Raw genomic sequence first — 20448 nt, forward strand, 5'->3', positions numbered from 1 at the left:
TTGCAACAGGATAAATTTAATTTTTAACCTTAGGGTAACACAAGTTCAAGCTGCTTTTTCACAGAAATAACTGCATATTTGAGCACTGTTGATACTTGACACTTCAAGCTTCTAAGAATTCCAGCAGGCTGAGCTGCACCAAGAGCAGAATTGTTTTGGATGCTGGAGGAAAGACTGTTCCCAAATTTTAGCTGTAGTGGGAGAGTCTTGTGTGGCATGGAAATGCTAAACACACAAAGAATTCTGTCAGTGTACCAGGACAAGCTCTTCAACCTGCCAGAAAAATGCTCTGTCTGAAGGGACAATACAGCAGTGGTTATGAAATGAACATGAATCAGTAGGGAAAAAAAAATAGATTAATGGCAGACTTCAAAATTCTGTTGCCTCTAAAGGCTGGGGTTGTGTCATTTAATCTAAATCAACTCCATCATATCCCTTCTTTTGGGTCTAACACTTTTATAGTCACCTCTGACTTGCTAAAGAGCCTGATAAGAGTCCCCCAGCACTGATGGTGTTGAAATATTTCTGGACAATATTTCTGTGTCCCTGCACAGCACACAGCGAGCTGCTGACACACACACACACACAAACACACACAGAGCTTCCCTGCTGGCATTTCCTCCTGGCCACCTCTCTCCCCGCCTTTGAGCCTGGTCAGTGCTGCACTATTAACATTTCCCCAGGTGTGGCTTTGGGCACAATGTGCTCTCTGTGTGCTGCTGCAGCCCTGAAGAGGGGATGAACCCCCAGAGAGGGGCTGTGTCCCTCTGCTAGTGATTAACCCCCTGGCTGCTTTATTTGCTCGTCATTTTTATTGCCCTGCAGCTAAACCTCGTGAACTACCTGCCCTTTTGTGTGGCTGAGATGTTCTCCCCTCTCACCTCGGTCCTTTCTGGATCTGATTTTGCTTCCATGCATCCTTCACTGCCCTTCCTTGCATCTTTCCCATATTTTATGGGGGGGTAGGAGAGCCAAACGACTGCTTGGCAGAGAAATGGGGCTTAATTGGAATATTCCAGAGTGTTCTGGTTCACGCTTGAAGGGTGAGGGTTGTTTTAGGGAGGATTTCTGGGAAGGGATTCTCTACTGGAGACAGATTATACTGGAGACTCTTGCTCCGAAGCAGAGCTGACCTGGCAGGATCTGCCGTGGCTTTATGGAGAACACAAGTGCTCAAGCTTGGTGTTTTCAGCCTCTTTCAATAGTTTTCCTATTCAATATCAATCTCCCTTACATCTCCTCTGAATAGGCAGATTGAAATGTTGGTGTTTTCCTGCTCTGGTATGAGAAGTCATTTCCTCTGAATGACATTAAAATGCCTGCCTGGAGTAACACTCAAGCCTTTCTTGGATCAGGGTTGCTGTGTCTCTTTTAAGTCTCCTCCCTGAAAAGGGGAGGGGGAAAAAAAAAAAAAAGAATTTGGCTTTTGCATCTGAAACAAATTAAAGTTTCATTTTTTCCCCAATCCTATTCACTTGTTTAGGGCGTCTCCCACGAAACAATTGCCAGCAGCCACCACTTCAGTTATGGAAGAAAAGTTTCCTAATGGTCATTTTATGCTCTCCAGAGTTTCCTTTCATTACAGAAACTCTTTTGTTTGCACATAGGATAGGTAATCAAAAGTGTGAGGTGACTTCACCTTTATCACAGAGCACCATTAATCCTTATGTACTAAATCCTGGTGTTTAACAGTGGTTGTGTGGATCAGAAGATAAGAGGGAAAGAACTGTCATGTTTCCTGTCATTCACTCACAACTTGCAGTGGAAGGTCTGTATTTTGCTTGACTAACTCTCCATAAAGGCACTTCTGGGAAGCTGCAGTACAAAGCTGGCTTGACAACAGTTGCTGTTACCAAAAAAACCTGCCCAGAAGTGCCTGATTCTGGAGATTTGGGGGATTTTCAGTGGTCTCTGCACACAGGACCCTCTGCTGAGGGGTACAGTGCTGGGTCAGATAAAACCAAGAGCTGGGATTATTAATGTCAGCTGCAAGATACCAACTCCTTCCATGCTTTGTCTGCCACATGTGCCACTGTTCAGTCTTACAGTAATCCAAATAACCAGATTTTTGTACCATGGTGAAAAGTAAACTTTTTGGGGAGGGCAGTTACCACTGGTCAGCTTTCTTTTGTCAAGGAATTTGTTTTGAATGTGCATTGCCCCTGTGTTTTTCTTCAGCTTGGGTAGCAGTAAATTCCTGAAAATCTGGATGTAGGAGATTCCTAGTCCTGTGATTCCTCATAAAACTCTCTCCTTGATACAGAAACAATTTTCCCTGTTGCTACTTGTGCCCATTTCTTTTTGTCCCATTGCTGGGCACCTCTGTGCACCTCTGTGTTATCCCATGAAGCCCCTGAAAACAGCAGTTAAATTCCCTCTCACTCCAGTTTTATTTTAGCCTGAAACAACTGGATTTGTCCAGATGTTTCACATGCTCCAGCCCCCTCATCTCCTCTCCTCTGGACCTGCTTGTCAAGGTCTGTGTTTAACAGGGCAGCCCAATACTGCACACAACTGTGGTCTCATAAATGCCCAATAACAGGGATAATGAATTATTTTAAGGTGTTTGCTGTATTCTTGCTGGCACAGGCAGGTATTTGGCTGAGTTGGTTGCTGCATGGACTTGACCAGAGAGAGGGGAGAAGAGGTACATTTGGTGCTGTCAGGAATAAAGAGGTGGATTTTATCTGCAGAGGTGTTGGGTGCAGGATTGTTTCCAGCCTGGCTCTGAGAACCTGCAGGGTCTGAGCTGAAATCCTCAGCAGATGGGGATGTGCTGGTGACTCAGCCATGGGGACAGAAGGTGATGGGAGAGGTGAAACAAACAGAGGAACTGGAAATGAAAACTGAACTCAGTGGATTTGAATGATGCTAGGACAGGCCAGTGTTGTGTCACAGGGTCACAGACTGGCTTGGGTTGGAAAGGACCTTAAAGCCCATCCTAGGCTTCTCCAAGCCCCATCCAGCCTGGCCTTGGACACTTCCAGGGATCCAGGGGCACCCAGAGCTGCTCTGGGCCCCCTGTGCCAGGGCCTCAACACCCTCCCAGGGAAGGATTGAACATCCAGGAAAGAGAAACCCTGTGCTGTGCCACTGGCTCTGCTGTTAAAGCAGCAGAGTTTGAAGCAGTGCTGCTGCTGCAGTTGGAACAAGTCACCTTTAGATAAACAAGGCTTGGACATCCCTGATTCCATGTGATTGTGAGCAACTCCATCCCAGTAACTCATGGGGGTTCACTGAAATGTCTTTTGCAAGAGCTGAAGAAGAGAGAAATAAGCTTGGAGTGCTCCCCATGATTTTAAGGAAGGGATTGGAGAGTGTTTCCAGTTGTTTTTAATTAATGTGGAAAAATGTAAGGGTTTGTCTGTACCTGAAGGCACACATATACATGATGTGTGTGTATATGCTTATTAATGTCTATAAATACACATTTTATGCATGATCCTCTCATTGTTCATATTATTTATATGCAAATATACAGAAAAACCCCTTGCCATCTCCAGCTGGAACCTTGTCCAGGAGTAAAAAGACTTCCCTTACTTGTCCTGTGCCCCAAGTCCTTGTGCTCTGGCAGGGACTGTGTGAGGGCAAGGATGGCATGTGCCATGCCTGCAGCCAGACCTGAGCTCTGCCATTGATGAGGGCAGAGAAATGAAGTGGAGAAAGGTGAAATGTGCAGAGAAGAGGGGCTGTGAGCTCAGGATAATGGCTCTAAATCGTGTCAGGGAGTGCCAGGCCCAGTGCAGTGCCACAGCATCAAAGGTGTGTGTGATCACAGCACTGTCACCGGGCTCCTCGGGGATTGCTTTGCTCCTGACTGCCAAATGTGGCTTTTCTGGGAATGGAGGCACCTGTCACAAAACCTGCTCTAAGGCTGGATTCCATAGAATACTGCTGATAAATCCCCAGAAAAAGCCAATTTTAGTAGACCACTGGCACTGGAAAAAATACTACATTTGGCTTTTTCCTACCTTTTTTTGTCTGAAAATGTTGACCGGCTCCCATCTGGAGCAGAAATGCTGAGGACTTAGAATCTGGAAGAAATCTTGCCAGGATAGTGTATTTTAGAAATTTTTTGTTGGTTTTTTGTTTATTTTTTTTTCTTTTTTGAGGAGGGTTTGGGCTATGTTCTTCACAGTTCATATGCCTGCTTTCATTTCCAGACTTCTCATACATTTCTGTTCCTGTAAACCTGAACCAGGATTCATTCATTTGAAGAGCTTGCTGATAGGCAGAGTGCAATACAGGGGAGAGAGCTCTTGTCCAGCAACAGTCCCAGAGAGGAAATTTCTGACCACCCCCAGCCTAGCATTTGATTAAATGCTGCATGGCAAGCATTCCTGGCTGATGTGCACATAAACAGAGAACAGAATTTTCTTTATCTGTGCTGCTTTTCATATTCCAGGTAACACAGAGCTCCCATAAATCTTAATGTGGAAAATATGGCTGCTCCCAGTGATTTCTCCAGGGGCATTAAATCCTCTGCAGAGCTGCACACACTGGCTGTCAACAAGTGGTTTCACAGAATCACAGAATCATTTTGGTTGGAAAAGACCTCCAAGATCAAGTCCAACCTTTGACTTATCACCACCTTTCAATCAGCCCAGAGCACTGAGTGCCACATCCATTTGTTCCTTGGACACCCCAGGGATGGGGACCCACCACTCCCTGGGCAGCCCCTTCCAAGGGCTGGCAGCCCTTGCCATGGACAAATTCCTGCTGATGTTTTGAACACTTGAAGGAAGGGGAGGAATTCCAAATTGGGTTGAGCAGCTTTGCCCAAGGTGCCCAAGGAACATAACATGTTCCTTGTTATGAAGAAACTACAATTCCCTGTTTGTCCAGAAAAGAACTGGATCACCTTGAGAACCATGTGAAGCATCATTATGACGTCATCCCTGCCTGGACACTTCCCAGCAATGGTGGAAGGAGAGAGGTTGAAGAGGTTGGCTCCTGTTTCTGTGCAGATGGCATGGACCAACATTTTCTTTCCAACACCAGCAGGTCCTGCCAGCAACAGGGATTTCACCAAAGGAGCATTCTCATGGACGATCTGGGAACCTGTAAAAAGTCATAAGGCACTGTTATTGCTTTCATTTAAATCTGCCATAAAGGTAATGGAATGATTCCTCCTTTTTTATTCACCATAAATAATTGATAACGTGAATTAATTGTTTCCTTACTATGTTCTGAGTGCTCTTGAGTGCAATTCTGGATAACCAGAGCTGAGAGCCCAGCAGATTTCACATCTCTGTTTGGAGCAAGACTCGTCCACCCTTATTTGTACCTTCTGATGGGAAAACTTCAGTTTTAAACTGATGTGAGCTAAAAGAATGATTTTGAGACTGGAGCAAATGCGAGTGCCAAGGTTGCTGTGCTTCCCTTGCTGTGCCTGCAGCAGTGACTGCTCAGCATTTCCACACTCTGTCTCCATGGATGCTCCAGGTAAATTCATCCTGGGCTGTGACAAATATGATCCATCACCTGGGAAAGCATCACATTGGGAAAACACAAGCACAGACAGATTTAGGTGGCTGATGGGGGTGGAACTTGTCTCCCCTGCAGCTGCCACCACATGAACTGGGGACAGGTGAACCTCCAGAGGTGGGAGTAGCAGGAAATGTCAAATGTTTTATCCATGGCCACTGGGAGCCCATGCCCACTTTGCCTCGATGCCTTAAGATGTGCTGTGTCAATAGTGGTGGTGTTGACACGTGTTTGGAAATCTCTGTGAGCATCCACTGCATTTGGAGGCGTCTCAGACCAGTGTCCATTGGATTGTGGGAGTGAAACGGGCCCCAAAACTGCTGGGCTGCAGAAGAAGCCTTTGCCTTAGCCTGGAGAAGCCCTCTGGGTTAATGGGGACAGCTGCTATTTAAAACAAATCCAATCAGGGTGGTTATCTGAGTCCTAATGGTTTAACATCCCAAATAAATGGCAGTGAACTGAGCACAGAGACAAATGCCATTATTCCAGCATGGTGCAGAGTGTAGGAAGTTGTCAGCCACCCAGGCTTTATTAATATTTGGCCATTCCATAGCAATCCATTACTATTGCACAAAGATTTATTAGGAGGGGAGCAGCAGACTCCTCTGTGTTAAAGATGAAGTATAGCTTCTACTATTCTTTCTCCTTTCAGCTGCTTATAATTTTCTTAATGCCATTTCGGCTGGAGCTTTCCTTGCCATTGGGTGGCTATTTTGAGAAAAACTTTCACTTCTGTGATACACAATTATCTCATGATGAACTAGTTTGGAGACGGATTAAGTGAAATGTCATCCGTAACGTATCACCCCATAGGTGAAACCATTCCCGTACCTCCTTTTTTTTTGGCTCATCTAATATCTTTTCTTACTCAAAGGCATATTTTTCAAACTGCTCTTGCAAATACCTTTTGTTTGCTTAACTAGTCCAGGGTCTCCTCTCTGTAGAATTTTTGCCAATTGTATAAATGGCATAAAATGTATGGTTTCTCTTGATTAAGGGGTGTTTCAGGGCTTGATTGCCCTAGATTAGATGGTGTCAAAACACAGCTTTGGAGGAGTTTGGGGTTGTGTGAAATACATTGTGCAGACAGGGATAACTGCTGAGCTCTCTCAGCTGATTGCAGTCACACCTTCAGCCAGCCCCTGAGGGCTTACCCCAAACACTGAGGGTGTTCCAGGGTGGAGAGAGAATAACCTGAGCACTGGCCTTTGGAAGGAGGGAAAAGCAGAAGTTCAGTGTCAGCTTTGCTCTGTTTTCCAGGGAGGGAGGTGGGCAGATGTTGGTGATTTTCCCCTCTAAAGGGGATGAGCAGACACTGACACAGCCTGGGGCAGGACATGCCTAGTTAAAACCTCCCTGAGATCCACTCAGGAATGGAAAAGGATCCAACTGAAGTAATTGAGGCTGGAAAATCCAATCAGGAGTGGAAAGGGACACAAATGAGGTTTTGAGTAAAGGCCCTCAAGACAGGCAGTTCTTGCAATCCCTGGAGCTTGGCATAATGCCATTCCCAAGTGAAATATGGGACAGACTTTACATTAAAAGCAAACAACCTGACCCAGCAAAGCCTCGCTGGGTATTAGCTAAGCCTGACATTACAACTGGAAGGGCATTTGCAAGTGTTCTCTGCGATGTACAGAATGTATCCAGACTAATTCCTTCAATGATTGCGCTGTGCTGCACTGAGTAACATTAGCCAGCTTGTAAAAGGTAAATTGCAACCTTAGCCCTTCCCTTAACTTGATTAATTTTGATCAGTGGAGCTTGTTTTAGCTATTATCTTTCCCCAGTGGTTTCCCTTTATGTGCTGCCATTCACAAACTGTTGCCATGCAGACAGAGATGGGCTGGGGAGGCGATACCTGCCTTTCTGTGCTGTTAAAATGATCCAGCCTTCACTCTGAAGGCTTCATTGAAAAACAATTAGACTGCAAAATGCTTCAGATTACGACTAATCAAGCCCTGCCAAAGCCAGTAAAATGCACGTTTCTGACAGGAAGCAACCTCTGGTGTGCTCTTACCCAAGGGCAATATTCCATAGAGTGTCACGAGCTGTCTGACTTCTGGGATGGAGGGCATGGGCTGGGCACCTGTCCCACGGGGGATGTTCCTCAGACAGTCGTAGTAGCCTGTGAGGAGGAAGCAGGAGCTCAATAAATGTGACACCGTTGCTGTAAAAAGCGTAACTCAGGGAATGAGGAGCTGCCACAGAGCAGGGATGTAGCACACACTCAGCAGAGCCAGGCTCAGGGACTCAAGCTGGGCAATATTCTGGTGGAATGTGGCCCTGAGAAAGGTGAACTGCAAAGGAAAATTTAAGCTGAACAAGCTGTGGAAGTTGTTCAGCAGAGAGCAGACGGTTTCGAGTAACCTTTTAAAGCAACTTTGTGGAGAAGAATCATTAGCAGCACCATAAATCACGCTGCTGGCTGATTCCTGGATTTGGGATTTTGCAGGGCTAGAATCCCAGTGAACCATGCGCTCTCAGAAGGATTTCAAAAAGGGGGGAAAGCTATTTTAACAAGCTTTTCCCTGGCTGGGTCCCATCTCAGCTCCTCGCTGTGTTAGTCGCGTAAGCGTGTCACCTCATTTGGTGGGGCTCTCTGCTTTGCAGTTCACCTCTTCCCCCCCACCCCAGCCTTTTTTTTGTTCAAAACAAAAACCTCCACAAAACAACCCAAGAAAATGAAAAATCCCTGATGTGAACTGAAACAATTTAATCTTGCCTTGGCTCTGGTTATAGAGCTATAATCACATTGCTTGCCCTGTCAAAGTCCATATCCAAGAAATGCTGGAGAACAAAGATACAAGGGGATGGGCCACAAGCAGGAAAACCAGTTGTGATGTGTAGTCAGTGATTATTTTTAGCATAAATTACATGTGATTATGGTGATTATTATTGAAAAATAATAATATATTATGTTTTACTGTTGATAAAAAGGCAGAGGGCAAGAGGCCTCTGGAGCAGGGGTAAATTAGCAGTGGTTAAGAGCAAAAGTGGAGGTATAATTTGGGGGCAAAAAAGGCAGACAAGCCCTGGTGCAACTGCCCCCTCCCCTCTGAAGAAAAATTAATTTCAGGTTTTATCTTTTATTTAAGGAGAAATCAAAAGAACGGGATAGGAATTAATCTTCACAGATTTAATTAGAAGGTATCAAAGGGTTTAATTGCAACTGCACATAAATCACAGTGGATATTCTCTGACTAATTTAGATAAGGTCACCAAGAAAATTAGTTCAGTGATGTCAGTTTGTCATAGAGGGGGGACATTTCGGTGCCTTTCCTGGCTGTGTAGTACAGTTCCACTCTTTGTCCTTTCCCCAGGAACTGCAAGTGACCTTCCTGAGGCTGCAGCCCTACAAGGCTGAGCAGATGAAGACTCCTTTCTCTGCAAGCTCTGATTGTGTCCTGGGACCCTCCAAGAGTCTTTCTGGATTTCATAAAATTGTTGGAGATGTGCTGTTTTAAAAGTGGTGGTGGTGGGGGAATGTTTGTTGGACCAAAGTGACCTTGATAGGCCGGGAGAACAAAGGAAGAATGAAAACCTTCCTTTACTTCATAGTGTTTAATGAGCATGGAATGGATGGGACACTTGTTAATTCAGAGAACTGACAGCTCTTCAGAGGAATGGGCAGAGGCTCTGGAGGCTGAACTGGTGCTTTTAAGAGTTTATATGAACATGGCATTTGGGGGTGATAGAAGAGAATTTGTCTTTTCTGTATTGGCCTTGTATCAGCTGTAGCACTACTGCTTCTGGATAGCTGCAAATTCAAACCATGGCTTTTGAAACTGCCTGAATCCTGCTGTGATTTCACTGTGTTTGTGGACATGGTGCTAGACCCCTCTAAAGTCTGAAAATGTGGGGTTTGGGGTTTTTGTAACCCCTTTTTTCTCTGTAAAGCATAGCTAAACAGGTCTGGCTGCAGTTGCAGGTAACAGAAACCAGACAAGAGAAGTGTGAAATGCAGAACTAGGCAGAGACATGTCTTACTGAAATGAAGGGCCAGATATGCCTCAAAGCACTGCTCAAAGTTCATGGGCAGTCAGGGAGGTGCAGAGGAGGGGCTGGGCCTTCTCTGCTCCAACCAACAAAAGCTGGAGGTACAGTTTCTGCTGTTCTCTGGGAAATATTCTGCATGGATATTCTGCAGACCCCTGCTCTGTCAGCCTTGCACTGTCTTGCCACTGCTCCTTAAAGGATGCTCTGGTTCTGCCTCAGAGTGGTTGTGACATCCACACCCATTCAGGGCACTCAGGTGTTGCTGCCTGGAGTTACTCACCAGCTCTGCAAACAGGACCTGGGCTCAGTAGCAGAAGTGAAAGGTCCTGAGCAGCCCACAGAAACAGACTTGATTTGCATACCTGGCTTTAGATATTCAAAGTGCAGCCATTCTTGAACTCGGTCTTGACTGAAATGGGGGGTGAGTGGAGGTGGAATGGCTGGAGGTTGGATCAAACACCACGTTTGCTGTAAGAGGGGTACTTTACCAATGTAGTCAGAGAGATTCACGTTCTTCACTCTGATGAGCAATCCTTCTTCTGCAAGTTCCTGGTACAGGGAATCAATGGTCCTGCAGGCAGGAGACATCACTCAGAAAGAGTCAGGAAAAGCTCAGGCCTCTCACAACTGAGCCAGCCTGAGAGTTATTTATGTTTTCCCAGCTTTATAAATGCACTTTGTGGCTCAGAGGCAGTAGTGATTAGTGCCATCAATGTGAAATCAATAAGCACAGCTTTCTGTGTCGTGGTGAGGAATCTCTTTCCCTCCCTCACTCGCTGGGTCCCCCTCTCCTGCTGACTCCATTTACCCATTTCCAGGTGATGCCAGATCAGTTATGACTTGTGTAATGGACTCATTCATTAATATCAATTACCGGGAAATTATTGTGAAATTACACAATAATGGCAATCCTAACACTACTATACCTATTCACTCAGCTCTCCAATTAGTACTAATTCATTAATTCTTCTTGGAATTTATTGTGTTGGCAACAGACAGCCTCATCTCTCCGGGAACACGCTGGGAATGCCTTGCTCAGATCCAGCAGTGTTGAGGTCAGGCTGGCCAGAGGGGGATTGGGAAAAAACATTCCTGGATCCCTGGAAGTGTCCAAGGCTGGACAGGCTTGGAGCAACCTGGGACAGTGGAAGGTGTCCCTGCCCATGGCAGGAGGTGGAACTGGATGAGCTTTAAGGTCCCTGCCCTACCCAAACCAGTCTGGGGTTCCATGAAATGAGCAAAACTTCCCCAGTGGAAGCTTCTCCCTGTCTCCATTAGTGGATGAAAGTAGATCCCAATAGTGAAGGAGTTAAAACACTTAAATTTGTGTGTGGTTTTCTATTTTCGTGGATCTTCTCTACACTCTCTTTTGGAATTCTAAGTATTAATTTCAATGACACTTTTGGCACTTGGTTTTATAGAGTCATACTGCTTCCAGGATGATGTAAGCTGAATAAACCTGTCAGAAATTCTTAAGTGTATTGACAGCATAAACAATATTGATTTTAATCTTTTCAGATCTCTCAGTGTTTTTGCACACCTTTCACATTCTTTCCCCTCAATTATTCTGTCTTTCTCACCTATCTTAATTGGGATGTTCTGGTCTGGCTACAATAAATATATTTAATAGTGCCTCTCAGCTGGCTAATAAACCTACAGGTATAATTTGAGGTCTGCAGCCTTTTTTCCATTTCAGCTGAGGAGTTTTATGTTTATGCAGTCTTAGTGTCACAATTAATGTAGGAATAGCAATAAGCAAATCCAAAATTTAATGCACCTTCAACGAGGTTGATTTTGCTGCTCTGACTCTTGCTTTCATCCTCAGTGGTTTTATGTTGGGAATGCATCATAAAACAGGCAGAAGGTGGAATGGGACTAACCTGGCAGCTCTGGTGGGAGCAGGATTTCTACTTTTCCTGGTATATTATTTTTACTGTACCAGTTAAATGATGCATGTCCTGAGCCTCCTCCAAGGGAGTGTGATGTGACCAGACTTTGTTGGCTGAAGCCCCCTGTGCCCCCTTTGCTGGGCCCAAATGGAGATTTTGAATCTGAGTTATTCATCCCTTCTCTGGGTTATTTCTGAAATGCTCAGCAGGGAAGAGCAAAGCATGGAGCCAAAATGCCAGATAAAAAGCCAGCTACTAGAAAGCTCATGTTTTCAGATGGCTGCATGGTAAGTTTATATATAAAGAAGCAGGTATATGCAAGAGCAGTTTTAAAAGCAGGGAATATACACATCCTTCTTAGACTTTGGCACTGTTCTGTAGGAGAGGTCCTGCTCTGCTATAATCCATGAGACATGGAGTTGAAATATTTGCTTTTTTGAGGTTTGTTTTTTTTTTTTTTAATATATTTTAAAGCAGGTAAAGAGATCATTGGCTGATTGTGTGGTGCCAGCACCCAAATGATCAAGTTTGGGTCTTGCTGTTCTTGCAGGAATGGGTTTGTGGGGTGAATTTCACTGATTGTCTTTGTGGTGTTTTTCCAGCCCTGCTCCTGGATCAGCTGGACCCTGTGGTGTGTGCACAGGTGAAAAATGACTGGATTATCAGGGAAGACAGCACTCATTGGAAATGGCAGAGCAGAAGAGGAAATCCTCTCAGATCCTCCAAATAAAGAGTGTTTGAAAGAGCAAGGGTCCACAAGAAATGGCCAGGTCTGCCAGGACTCTTATTGACCCATGAGACTGATTTATGACATGGACCCTACAGCTCAGCCATGAAGGGGGGGATTTATGGAGTGCAGGGGCCTGTCTGCAGCCTCCCTTATCAGGCTCCAGCTGGGATGGAAAATCTGACAGTCAACAAAGCAGCCAGGTGCTTCTGCACCTGCAGAGAGGGAAAAAGAGGCACACAGGGCCAATATCCTGCTGAAATGCTCCATGTGCTTAGCTCTGCAAACTGGAATTAACCTGCCTGGAGGTGATGGGACTGGTCCTGGTGGTGTGTGATAGCACAGTGGGGATTTTAGCTTGTGTTTGTTGGTGAAGATGAGGAAAACCAAGGTTGAAATTGGAGACCTAATGCAGAGAGGTTCTCTTTACCTGTCAGGAGTCAGATCTCTCTCCAGCTCTGGTATCTTTTTCTTTGCAGGTGTCTTGCTTCCCTGAGGACCGCACAAGCAAGCAGGAATTAGTGATTTTAGCAGAGAGAAATGCTTTTGAATGTACTGAAGCAAGGTGAGGGCCAGAACAGCCAATGTTTCAGTGCTTGAATGTAGCCCAAAGGAAAAAACCATATCCTTAAACAGCAGTCCCACTGCTACACAGGAAAGTATCCCAGAGTCATTTTACTGCAAGGGAAAAAGTTCCTCTCCTTCCTTTTGCTTGGATATTAGACTTTTTTTTTTTTTTAATTAGCACAGATGCCCAGGAGAGTGGTGGCATCCCCAAGCCTGAAGGGATCTAAAAGCTGTGTGGATGTGGCACTAGGGTTTAATGGTGGCCTTGGCAGTGCAGGTTAAGGGCTGGGCTCAATGCTCTCTCAGACACCTTTTCCAATTGTGTGATTCTTATTCCATGATTTTTCCAGAGCACAGTTCTGTGGGTGAGGGGGGACATGGCCCTTGCTCAAGAAGGAAGCAGGAAGGAAAAGGGTGTGGGGTCTAAGTAGCTGCTCCAGGGACTGTTTATGCCTTTAAAAAAAAAAAAAAAAAAAAAATTATCTATATATTGAAGTAAATATATATAAGCAGCTTCCCTGAGGGGAAAAGCTGCTGAGACTCTGGCTACCCTCCTAACAACTGGACATCCTTCTCTTTCCTAATGCCTCAGGGAAGAAGCTGGAAGAGGGCAGAAAAACACAACCTGCTTTTTCCACATTTTCACCACAATTTCACCACAGAAGGATTTCTGACTCGTGTGCCTCATTTCTTTACACATTACAAAACAACTCGTGGCAAACATAAATAAGGAAGATGTGACTCGGGCTTGTCAAACCCCTCCATTAATTACAGCTCAGGAGCCATAAATATGGTTAGGGATAATTAGTAGTGTGGAGAGGGCATCATTAATCCACGTTAGTGCCCACCACTGGTGTCTGAGCTGCAGTCCTGCAAAGCACTCCAGGATTGCTCCAGTGGAACTGTTTACACAGAAACCTTGGTGCACCAGGGGATTTCTCCAACAGCTTAAATTTAAGCACGTGCTTAAATGCTTAGTTGAACAAGACAGCTTATTCTTTCTAAAAGTTTATGTTCGCTTTCCTGGGAATACAACCATTTACTTTGCTTTTTTTTATATAATAGTGAATACTTCTGCAGAGCTCTGGAGGCTGTGTTGTTGAGTTTAAAAAATCCTATCCAATTATCTGGAAAATGCTGGGCTTTTTCACAGAATAGATCAGCAGCCTTCAGGAATAGATGAATTTTGGGTTTTCAAGGACAGACACAACATAAGTAACCTGTGGTTCGATCACCTGTTACTGTTTATGATGCCACAAAGATAATCCAGATGAAAATGCAGCTGAAACCCAGCACAATATGGATCAGCCAACTGGGAAAATGAGATGTTTTTACATTTTGGGTTAGGATAATGCAAACAACTCTGCATTTGGAGAACTATACCTTGGGTTTCTTTACATAAAGAAGTTTGGCAGCAGATATTCATCCAAATGTGCCAGGGGGATTTTGCTTTGAAGAAAGGGAATGGGAAGAAGAAAGCACATGCCATGCTGTTTTAACAACTGCAGAAATGTTGAGGCTGTCACTGGTTTATTTTTGCTGTTCCTCCTGTTTTGTCTTTTTAACCTCTCCTCCAACAAACCAGAAATTACATATATTTGGGTCTGACTGGGAAGAAAAGCTTGTTTCAACCTAAGTAAAGATGCTAAGCATATGTTGAATTTATTGGCCAACTGGTATTGTCCTCAAGGCAGCTTCACCAATAAAGTAACTCCAGAGCAAAACAAAAATGAACGGTGCGGAGGAAAAATGTGTTTTCCTAATTAACAACAGCATTTGTGGGGAATTTGGCACAGGCTGAGATGTGATAAGGGCAAATATGAATTGTAGACAATGGCTTGCCTCCAAAATGTCTTACTGGGAACGGCTTTTATTTAGAAAATGATAATGTTTAATGAATGTGAACACACTCATCATTTATAATGGAAATCTCCTTGCTTCTCTCTCTGAAATGTCTGTTGAGCTTCTGTGCAGCCACCCCCTGACTTGGTGATTTTCTGAGTTGATAATTCCCATGGAGGGAGCTGCATCAGGGGGCAGCTGGTGGGGACACAGGGCTGTCTCCTGTGCCCAGTGGGGTGGCTCCTCTTGCTGTGTGGGCTCAGCAAAATGCTGTGGGTAGCTCAGAGGTTGGAGCAGACAAGAACCTGATTTCAGACCAAATTCCAGAGCACTGTCTGCTGCTGGAATGGCACCAGGAGGGAGAAGGGTATCCAAATGTCTCACTGAGGGAAATTGTTGAAACTGGAGGATCTGTGTCACCCTTTGGCTGTGATCTCACAGGTCCTGGCTGCAGCTACAGCCACCATGGGTCATGGAATCATGGAATGGCTAGTGTGGAAGATTATCTAGTTCCACCCCTGCCATGGGCAGGGACACCTTCCATTATCTCAGGCTGCTCCAAACCCTGTCCAGCCTGGCCTGGAACACTTCCAGGGATCCAGGGGTAGCCACAGCTTCTTTGGGTATCCTGTGCCAGGGCCTCCCCACCCTCACAGGGAGTAATTTTTTCCTAATATCCCATCAAAACCTATTCTCAGTTTGAAGCCGTTCCTCCTTGTCCCTACATGCTGTTGTAACAAATCCCTTTCTGTGTTTCTTGCAGGTTCCCTGTGGAAAAGTAACAAGAGGAGAGTGCTCCTGTGCTTTTAAGGGAAACCAGCAGCTGATACATTTTAGTGGATTCCTTGCATCGTGTGAGATGCTTAAGATGGGAGGCTGAGCAAGTGAAGGTTTGCACTGGGCCTGGGTTGAGAAGCCTTTTCTGGCAGTGCTGAGATAAAACAAGCAGCTTCTGACACTTACACTGAAAAAGTGCTTAGACAAAGATGTTCCTGCTGATTAATAAACTTGCTGAATGAGGGACTCTGATCTGCAATCCCTGTTGGATTTAGGCACAGCATCCAAAGAGGTTACAGATCCCACAGCTGGCTGAGAGCTCTGGGTGCAGCAGTTAAAGGAAATCCAGCAGGGCTTGGGAATCACAGCCCTCAAACCCAGCCTTTCCTCAGTTCTCACCCAGCTTCTCTTCTGGCCTCCTTCTCTATGGCTTTGCTCTTGTTGATATTTCTGTCACAGCCCTTTGTGCTTTGCTTCTGCCCAATTTCACCCAGAAGGGATCTCCAAAGCTCTGAAACAAGTTTTCTTCCACACTTATGTTCTCATGTCTCCCTTTCCTGGGTTTTCTGTGTCTCTTTTCCACCCCCCCTGAATCCTGGCCATGCCTTTGTGTATGTGTGGGTGTGTTCATTTCCAATGCACTGCTTTACCTGCAGTGGGGATCAGAAATAAATCCTTGGGGGAGCAGAGCAGGAAAAGCAGCACAATGGGCTTGAGAGAAAGCGCTCTGATAAGCTCTTAAATGGAACTTCCAGGTCAGTGGCTGCCATGTTCCTCACTCAGAGGACATCTCCCAGCCTGTCCATTCCCAGTGCTCCCAGTCCCAACCTGCTCATCCCTGGCTGGGCAGGGATGAGCTGCCACTGTGCCAAGTGTGGGAAAATGCAGTTTACAGCAGAGCTGACCCCCATTCCTCTGTTTCTGTTGTATCCTCATCCCCTTTCTAGTGACAGTCATTGGAGCAGGAGCTATCTGGAAGAATGAGAGTCCAGCAAAGTGTGTCTCTTAACCAGGACACTCTGTCTATGCTGGTCCATAGAGGTGGGACAGTCTGTGGGTATGGGAAGCTTCCAGCTTGGAAAGAGGCACAGAATCTCTGACCCCAGCAGTGTGGTTTAGTGAGTATTAAGTGCAGTCTAATGAGTTTTGTTATTTCCAGATCAGTCTACTGCTCTGGAGACCCACCTGTCATGAGAAGAACAATTTTTTTTCACTCAAGTTTATTCTTCCACAAAGCTGGCAAATGGGATTCTTATCTTCAGGAGCTCTAAGAGCAGTTCTTGGTAGGGTTGAGTGTCAGCTTTTAGCAGCAAATGGTATTTGAAGGTTTGGGAATCAATGATAAAGTACTTAGAGAAATAAAGGAGTGGCTCTGGGTAGGCTTGGAGCTGTTATATATTGTTTTTCTCAAAGCTAAGAGTTGTCTGGAGCACTGAGTGGAGGGGAGAAATTTCCCTTTAGAATCCAAAATGTCCTTGCTGTATTCCCCACAAAAGGGACTTGAAAACTCAGATTGGTTCCTGTGGGTCAAAGCCCAGATTTTTGTTTTTAATATGGGTTTGACAGAAATTTTCTGAGTTGTGAACTACTCATATTAAGGCTTGGAAAGGCACAGAACACCTGCCTCTGGTAGGGACAATTCCCTGACAAAGAGAGCAGAAGAAATCCCTCCCTAAAACAGAGGGAATGGCTAAATGTGGCATCACAGGTGGAATTTGTGATGATGGTCCCTAGACATAAAATTCCACCTGTGAAAATTCTCCTAAAGAAATTACCCATTCATTGCCCCTTGCCCAGTGCCAAAGCACAGGAAAAGGTCTGATTTCTCTGAAGAATGCTGAATTCTCTTGAGAATGCAGAATATCCCCTTTTTTATTTTTGTTTTGGCAGAGGGATTTTTCACACTGCACTCCAGACCTGCTCCTAGCTACAATGAGAACCTGAAACAATCACCTGTTATTTCATGCTGCATAACTGAGGGGGAGACATGTGGGACCTCATATGTGGATTGAAAGATTAGAGATTTTTTTGCTGAATAATAAATTAACGAGGTATTTCCACAACTCTCCAGCTCATATTATTCTTATTATGTAGACCAGGTTATCCTAAAGCAGATCTGCAGTCCATGTGCACAGGTATGCACTGGTTTGGTTTATGACTGAGATATTTATGCAAATACTAATTGGAAAAGGCCTTTGCCAATGCTGAATGGACATTTTAAATGGCTTTGCACAGGGAAGATGTGTTTTGTCTAACACTGCATCGTTCCTTTTGTTCCCCAGTCCTCAAATAGAACTGTTTTGGCTTGGGTGGGGTTTTTTTAAGATGAAATCTTTACGGAATTGGTATTATCTAATTACTGCTTCTTTTCCTGCCTCATTCTCTCAGGCTACTGGCACAACTTGGGAAAATAGAAGTTAAATAATCTCCCTCCACCCTAAGCTATTCCAACACTACATTGAAGGAAAAAAAACCAACCCAACCCAGCCCTAACATAAAGCTCTGTAATTCCAGTGTGACATTTTGCAGCAGGGCACTGGTCAGCTGATCTAAATGTGTCTGCCCATGAAAACTTGGGGGAGATTTTTGCAATATTTTGTCTGTGTATCTTAAGCCCCCACCCTATTTTTGAAACAGATTTAGGAATCCAGTAGGGATCAGCTTTCAGAGCTGCCCCAGTCTTTTCTTGTTAGATTGTCCCTGGGCATTTGTCAGGGAAAAAAAGCATATTTAAAGATAATTTGAGTAGAAGTAGAGCAACAGCAAGTATTTGCATGCTAAAAGGTATTACAGAAATGAAATACAGCATGAGATTAGGGTTGGCTATTTGCCCTGAGGGTTTTAAGTGGATCTGCTGATTGAGTGGTGGGGTGTAAGCTTTGAGTTATTTTGCACTGACATGATCTCTAATTTAAATGCTTTGGTAAGGAATTTTAGAGAACCACAAGCTGTGGAATTCTTCATATGAGAGTGCTGTAAAACTAGATGTGAACATGACATGTGCTGTGTTTTGGGGGGGTTTAACCTATTTTTTATGCCTAAATAAACTTGGCTTAATTGCAAAGTCCCAAACCCCTCCATAGGCTGTAGTAACATAATGAGTACCTGGCTGTGTGTGATCTATGTGGTGTTACAGACAAATGAAAGGTTACATCAAAACATTCCGAGGGAATTTTTTTGGTGTACAGTCTTGAAACATAATAACCAGTCCTGGAGGAAAAACAGCCAGCAGCTGGAAAACTCACTGTCCTCCAGATCCCTGTTTTCCTTGGAAAACTATTAATCTGAACTGGTCAGCCTGAAGAGAGGGATTGCTTCCATTTTGCTGTTTGACTGCATCCAAGGATTTCAGGAGGGTGAAAATCTGAAATACCTCATAGTGATTTATCTCTGGAGTAGCTCAACTTGTCCTAAGCAATATTTATACAAAGAACAAGAGCTAATGCAGAAGGCCCTGAAAACACCCACAGGTGAAGAGATTTTCAGATGTTCCTGACTTGAGATTCAGTAAATGTTTAGGGTGGACATTTTGATATTTGTATTGAGGTTTGCACTGACCACCACTGTACCTGGGTAGGAAATTGTGACTGCCCCTCAGTTCTCCCAACTTGCTGCTCTTACCTTTACACCTTTCCCAGCTTTACTCTGAGGACCTGTCTCTCCATCCACAGCCTGTTTGATCTTCAGCAGTTTCTCCTGCATCACTTCATCGACCTGCTCAAGACAAACGCAGAGGAATCTTCCTCAGTTTTCTGCTCTGCCTCACCCCAGACAATTGTTCAGCTGAACAAGTGTGAAAGCAAAGAACAGGTAGTAGGGACTCTGGAAGGAGGGAAGGTCTGTGCCAGGGCCAGTTCTTACAGCTGGAGAAAAATATACACAGGTAATGCACATGATTAGTGTCCTCTTGCTATTGTAAGCACACCTGCACTCTGATCTCTTCCTCCACTTCTTCCCGTTCCCCTCCTTTGATCAGCTCCGGGTCATGATCCTGGAGAAAATCCCATCTGTTATCTCTGTTCTCCCAAAAGACTGTTATCCAAAAGAAAGAAAAAAAAGGGAAAAAGTTACAGAAGCCATTGCTTTCTCCAACTGCTTCTGGAGGCAAAAGAAAGAGTAGTTGTAGGCAGCTTTTATTAAATTATGAGCTGTATGAAAGTAGCAGGCTCTAGGGACCCTTGGCAAGTTCAGAGCCCCGTTGTGTTAGGATCTGCAAATCTTGAGGTTAAGGGATTTCTTCTTTTGCCTTGGATTGCAAAATGGTATCAGAATTCAGGAGGATAATGGGATAGTGAGATTGTCATTTGGAGGTTGTAAAGCTGAAAGCCTGGAGTGTGCTCAGTCTCCAGGAGCCCTGTCCCATGCCTGATGTTGGCATTATTTCATTCTCTTTAACAGCACAAGGCTTAAATCCTTTCCCTGAAGAAGGCACAGGGATGGCTCCTGCCCTGAAGGATGTGCTCTCCACCAGTGTCACTTGGCATGACACAGGCTTGGGGACCAAAGGAAGGGGAGTCAATTCAAACCACAAATTTCCCCGTTCTCCCATGGCTCAGTTAAAGCTGCTGCATCCTGGCCTTTCTAGTGATGCTCAGGAGGCTGAAATATGGGAATAGGGGCACTGGAATAGGAATAAAACCAGCACTGAGTACATGGAAGTGGGAGAGAGGGAGGGGACAGGGAGTGTGACAGAGCAATTACCTGCAGCTGACCCACAAGGCCACACAGAGGCTTCACTTTGGGGAATGATATTCAGAAATTGAAAGGCAGTTAAGCCCAAAAAAGACAAGGCCCACCTGATCCAGCCCCTCTGTTCTGAAGTGCTGTGCAAAGGAGTAGTGATAAAGAGACCTAACACCCAGTCACAGCAAATTTGTGAAACTGGTGATGGAAAAAAAAGCTATTTGTGATAAAATACCTAATGATCCTGAGGTGCAGCTCGTTATTTTTGTTGAGGCAAACTGCAATTTGCTCTTTAGAAAGAAAACTAAATGAAGTCTGACGAGCTTGGTGCATATCTGAGTTCTCTGCTATTAGCTAAGTGCCTTACTTTAATGGAAACACCTCTTTTTTTTCCTACACTTCTTGAGCTAATTTGAAGGAAGGCAATTCATATCTTGCCTTTGAAGCCCTGATTGTATCTTCCTAAATGACAGCTAA

The 20448-nt window shown here is 44.7% G+C and overlaps 2 protein-coding genes across 30 annotated transcripts in view; one reads left to right on the top strand and one right to left on the bottom strand.

Annotated features, from left to right (window-relative positions):
* The window catches only part of LOC111931853 (uncharacterized), a 38275-nt gene extending 19915 nt beyond the window's left edge, over positions 1-18360 (top strand). For 10 of the 28 annotated variants that reach the window (XR_015289580.1, XR_015289593.1, XR_015289583.1 and 7 more), the window contains 3 exons: positions 11978-12145; positions 12582-12667; positions 15275-18360. Coding sequence is in view for 3 of the 28 variants with exons in the window: in XM_086898789.1 (XP_086754915.1) it covers positions 11978-12018; positions 12582-12667; positions 15275-15293 (146 nt within the window). In the remaining 25 variants the exon portion in view is untranslated. Of the gene's footprint in view, positions 1-33; positions 3445-4405; positions 5446-11977; positions 12146-12581; positions 14400-15274 lie in introns of those variants that run through there. The other 18 variants (XR_015289586.1, XR_015289590.1, XR_015289589.1 and 15 more) reach the window with 8 other exon arrangements.
* Positions 1-20448, bottom strand: part of DRC11 (dynein regulatory complex subunit 11) — a 107657-nt gene that overhangs the window by 12903 nt on the left and 74306 nt on the right. For both annotated transcript variants that reach the window (XM_023930581.2, XM_086898772.1), the window contains exons 10-15: positions 19214-19320; positions 18910-19002; positions 12533-12594; positions 9975-10057; positions 7508-7615; positions 4862-5061 (exon numbers count right to left, since the gene is read on the bottom strand). In XM_023930581.2, the coding sequence (XP_023786349.1) occupies positions 4862-5061; positions 7508-7615; positions 9975-10057; positions 12533-12594; positions 18910-19002; positions 19214-19320 (653 nt within the window). The remainder of the gene's footprint in view (positions 1-4861; positions 5062-7507; positions 7616-9974; positions 10058-12532; positions 12595-18909; positions 19003-19213; positions 19321-20448) is intronic.

This window comes from Cyanistes caeruleus, chromosome 7 (genome assembly GCF_971803275.1).
Source record: "Cyanistes caeruleus chromosome 7, bCyaCae1.hap1.1, whole genome shotgun sequence".
Taxonomy (NCBI): domain Eukaryota; kingdom Metazoa; phylum Chordata; class Aves; order Passeriformes; family Paridae; genus Cyanistes; species Cyanistes caeruleus.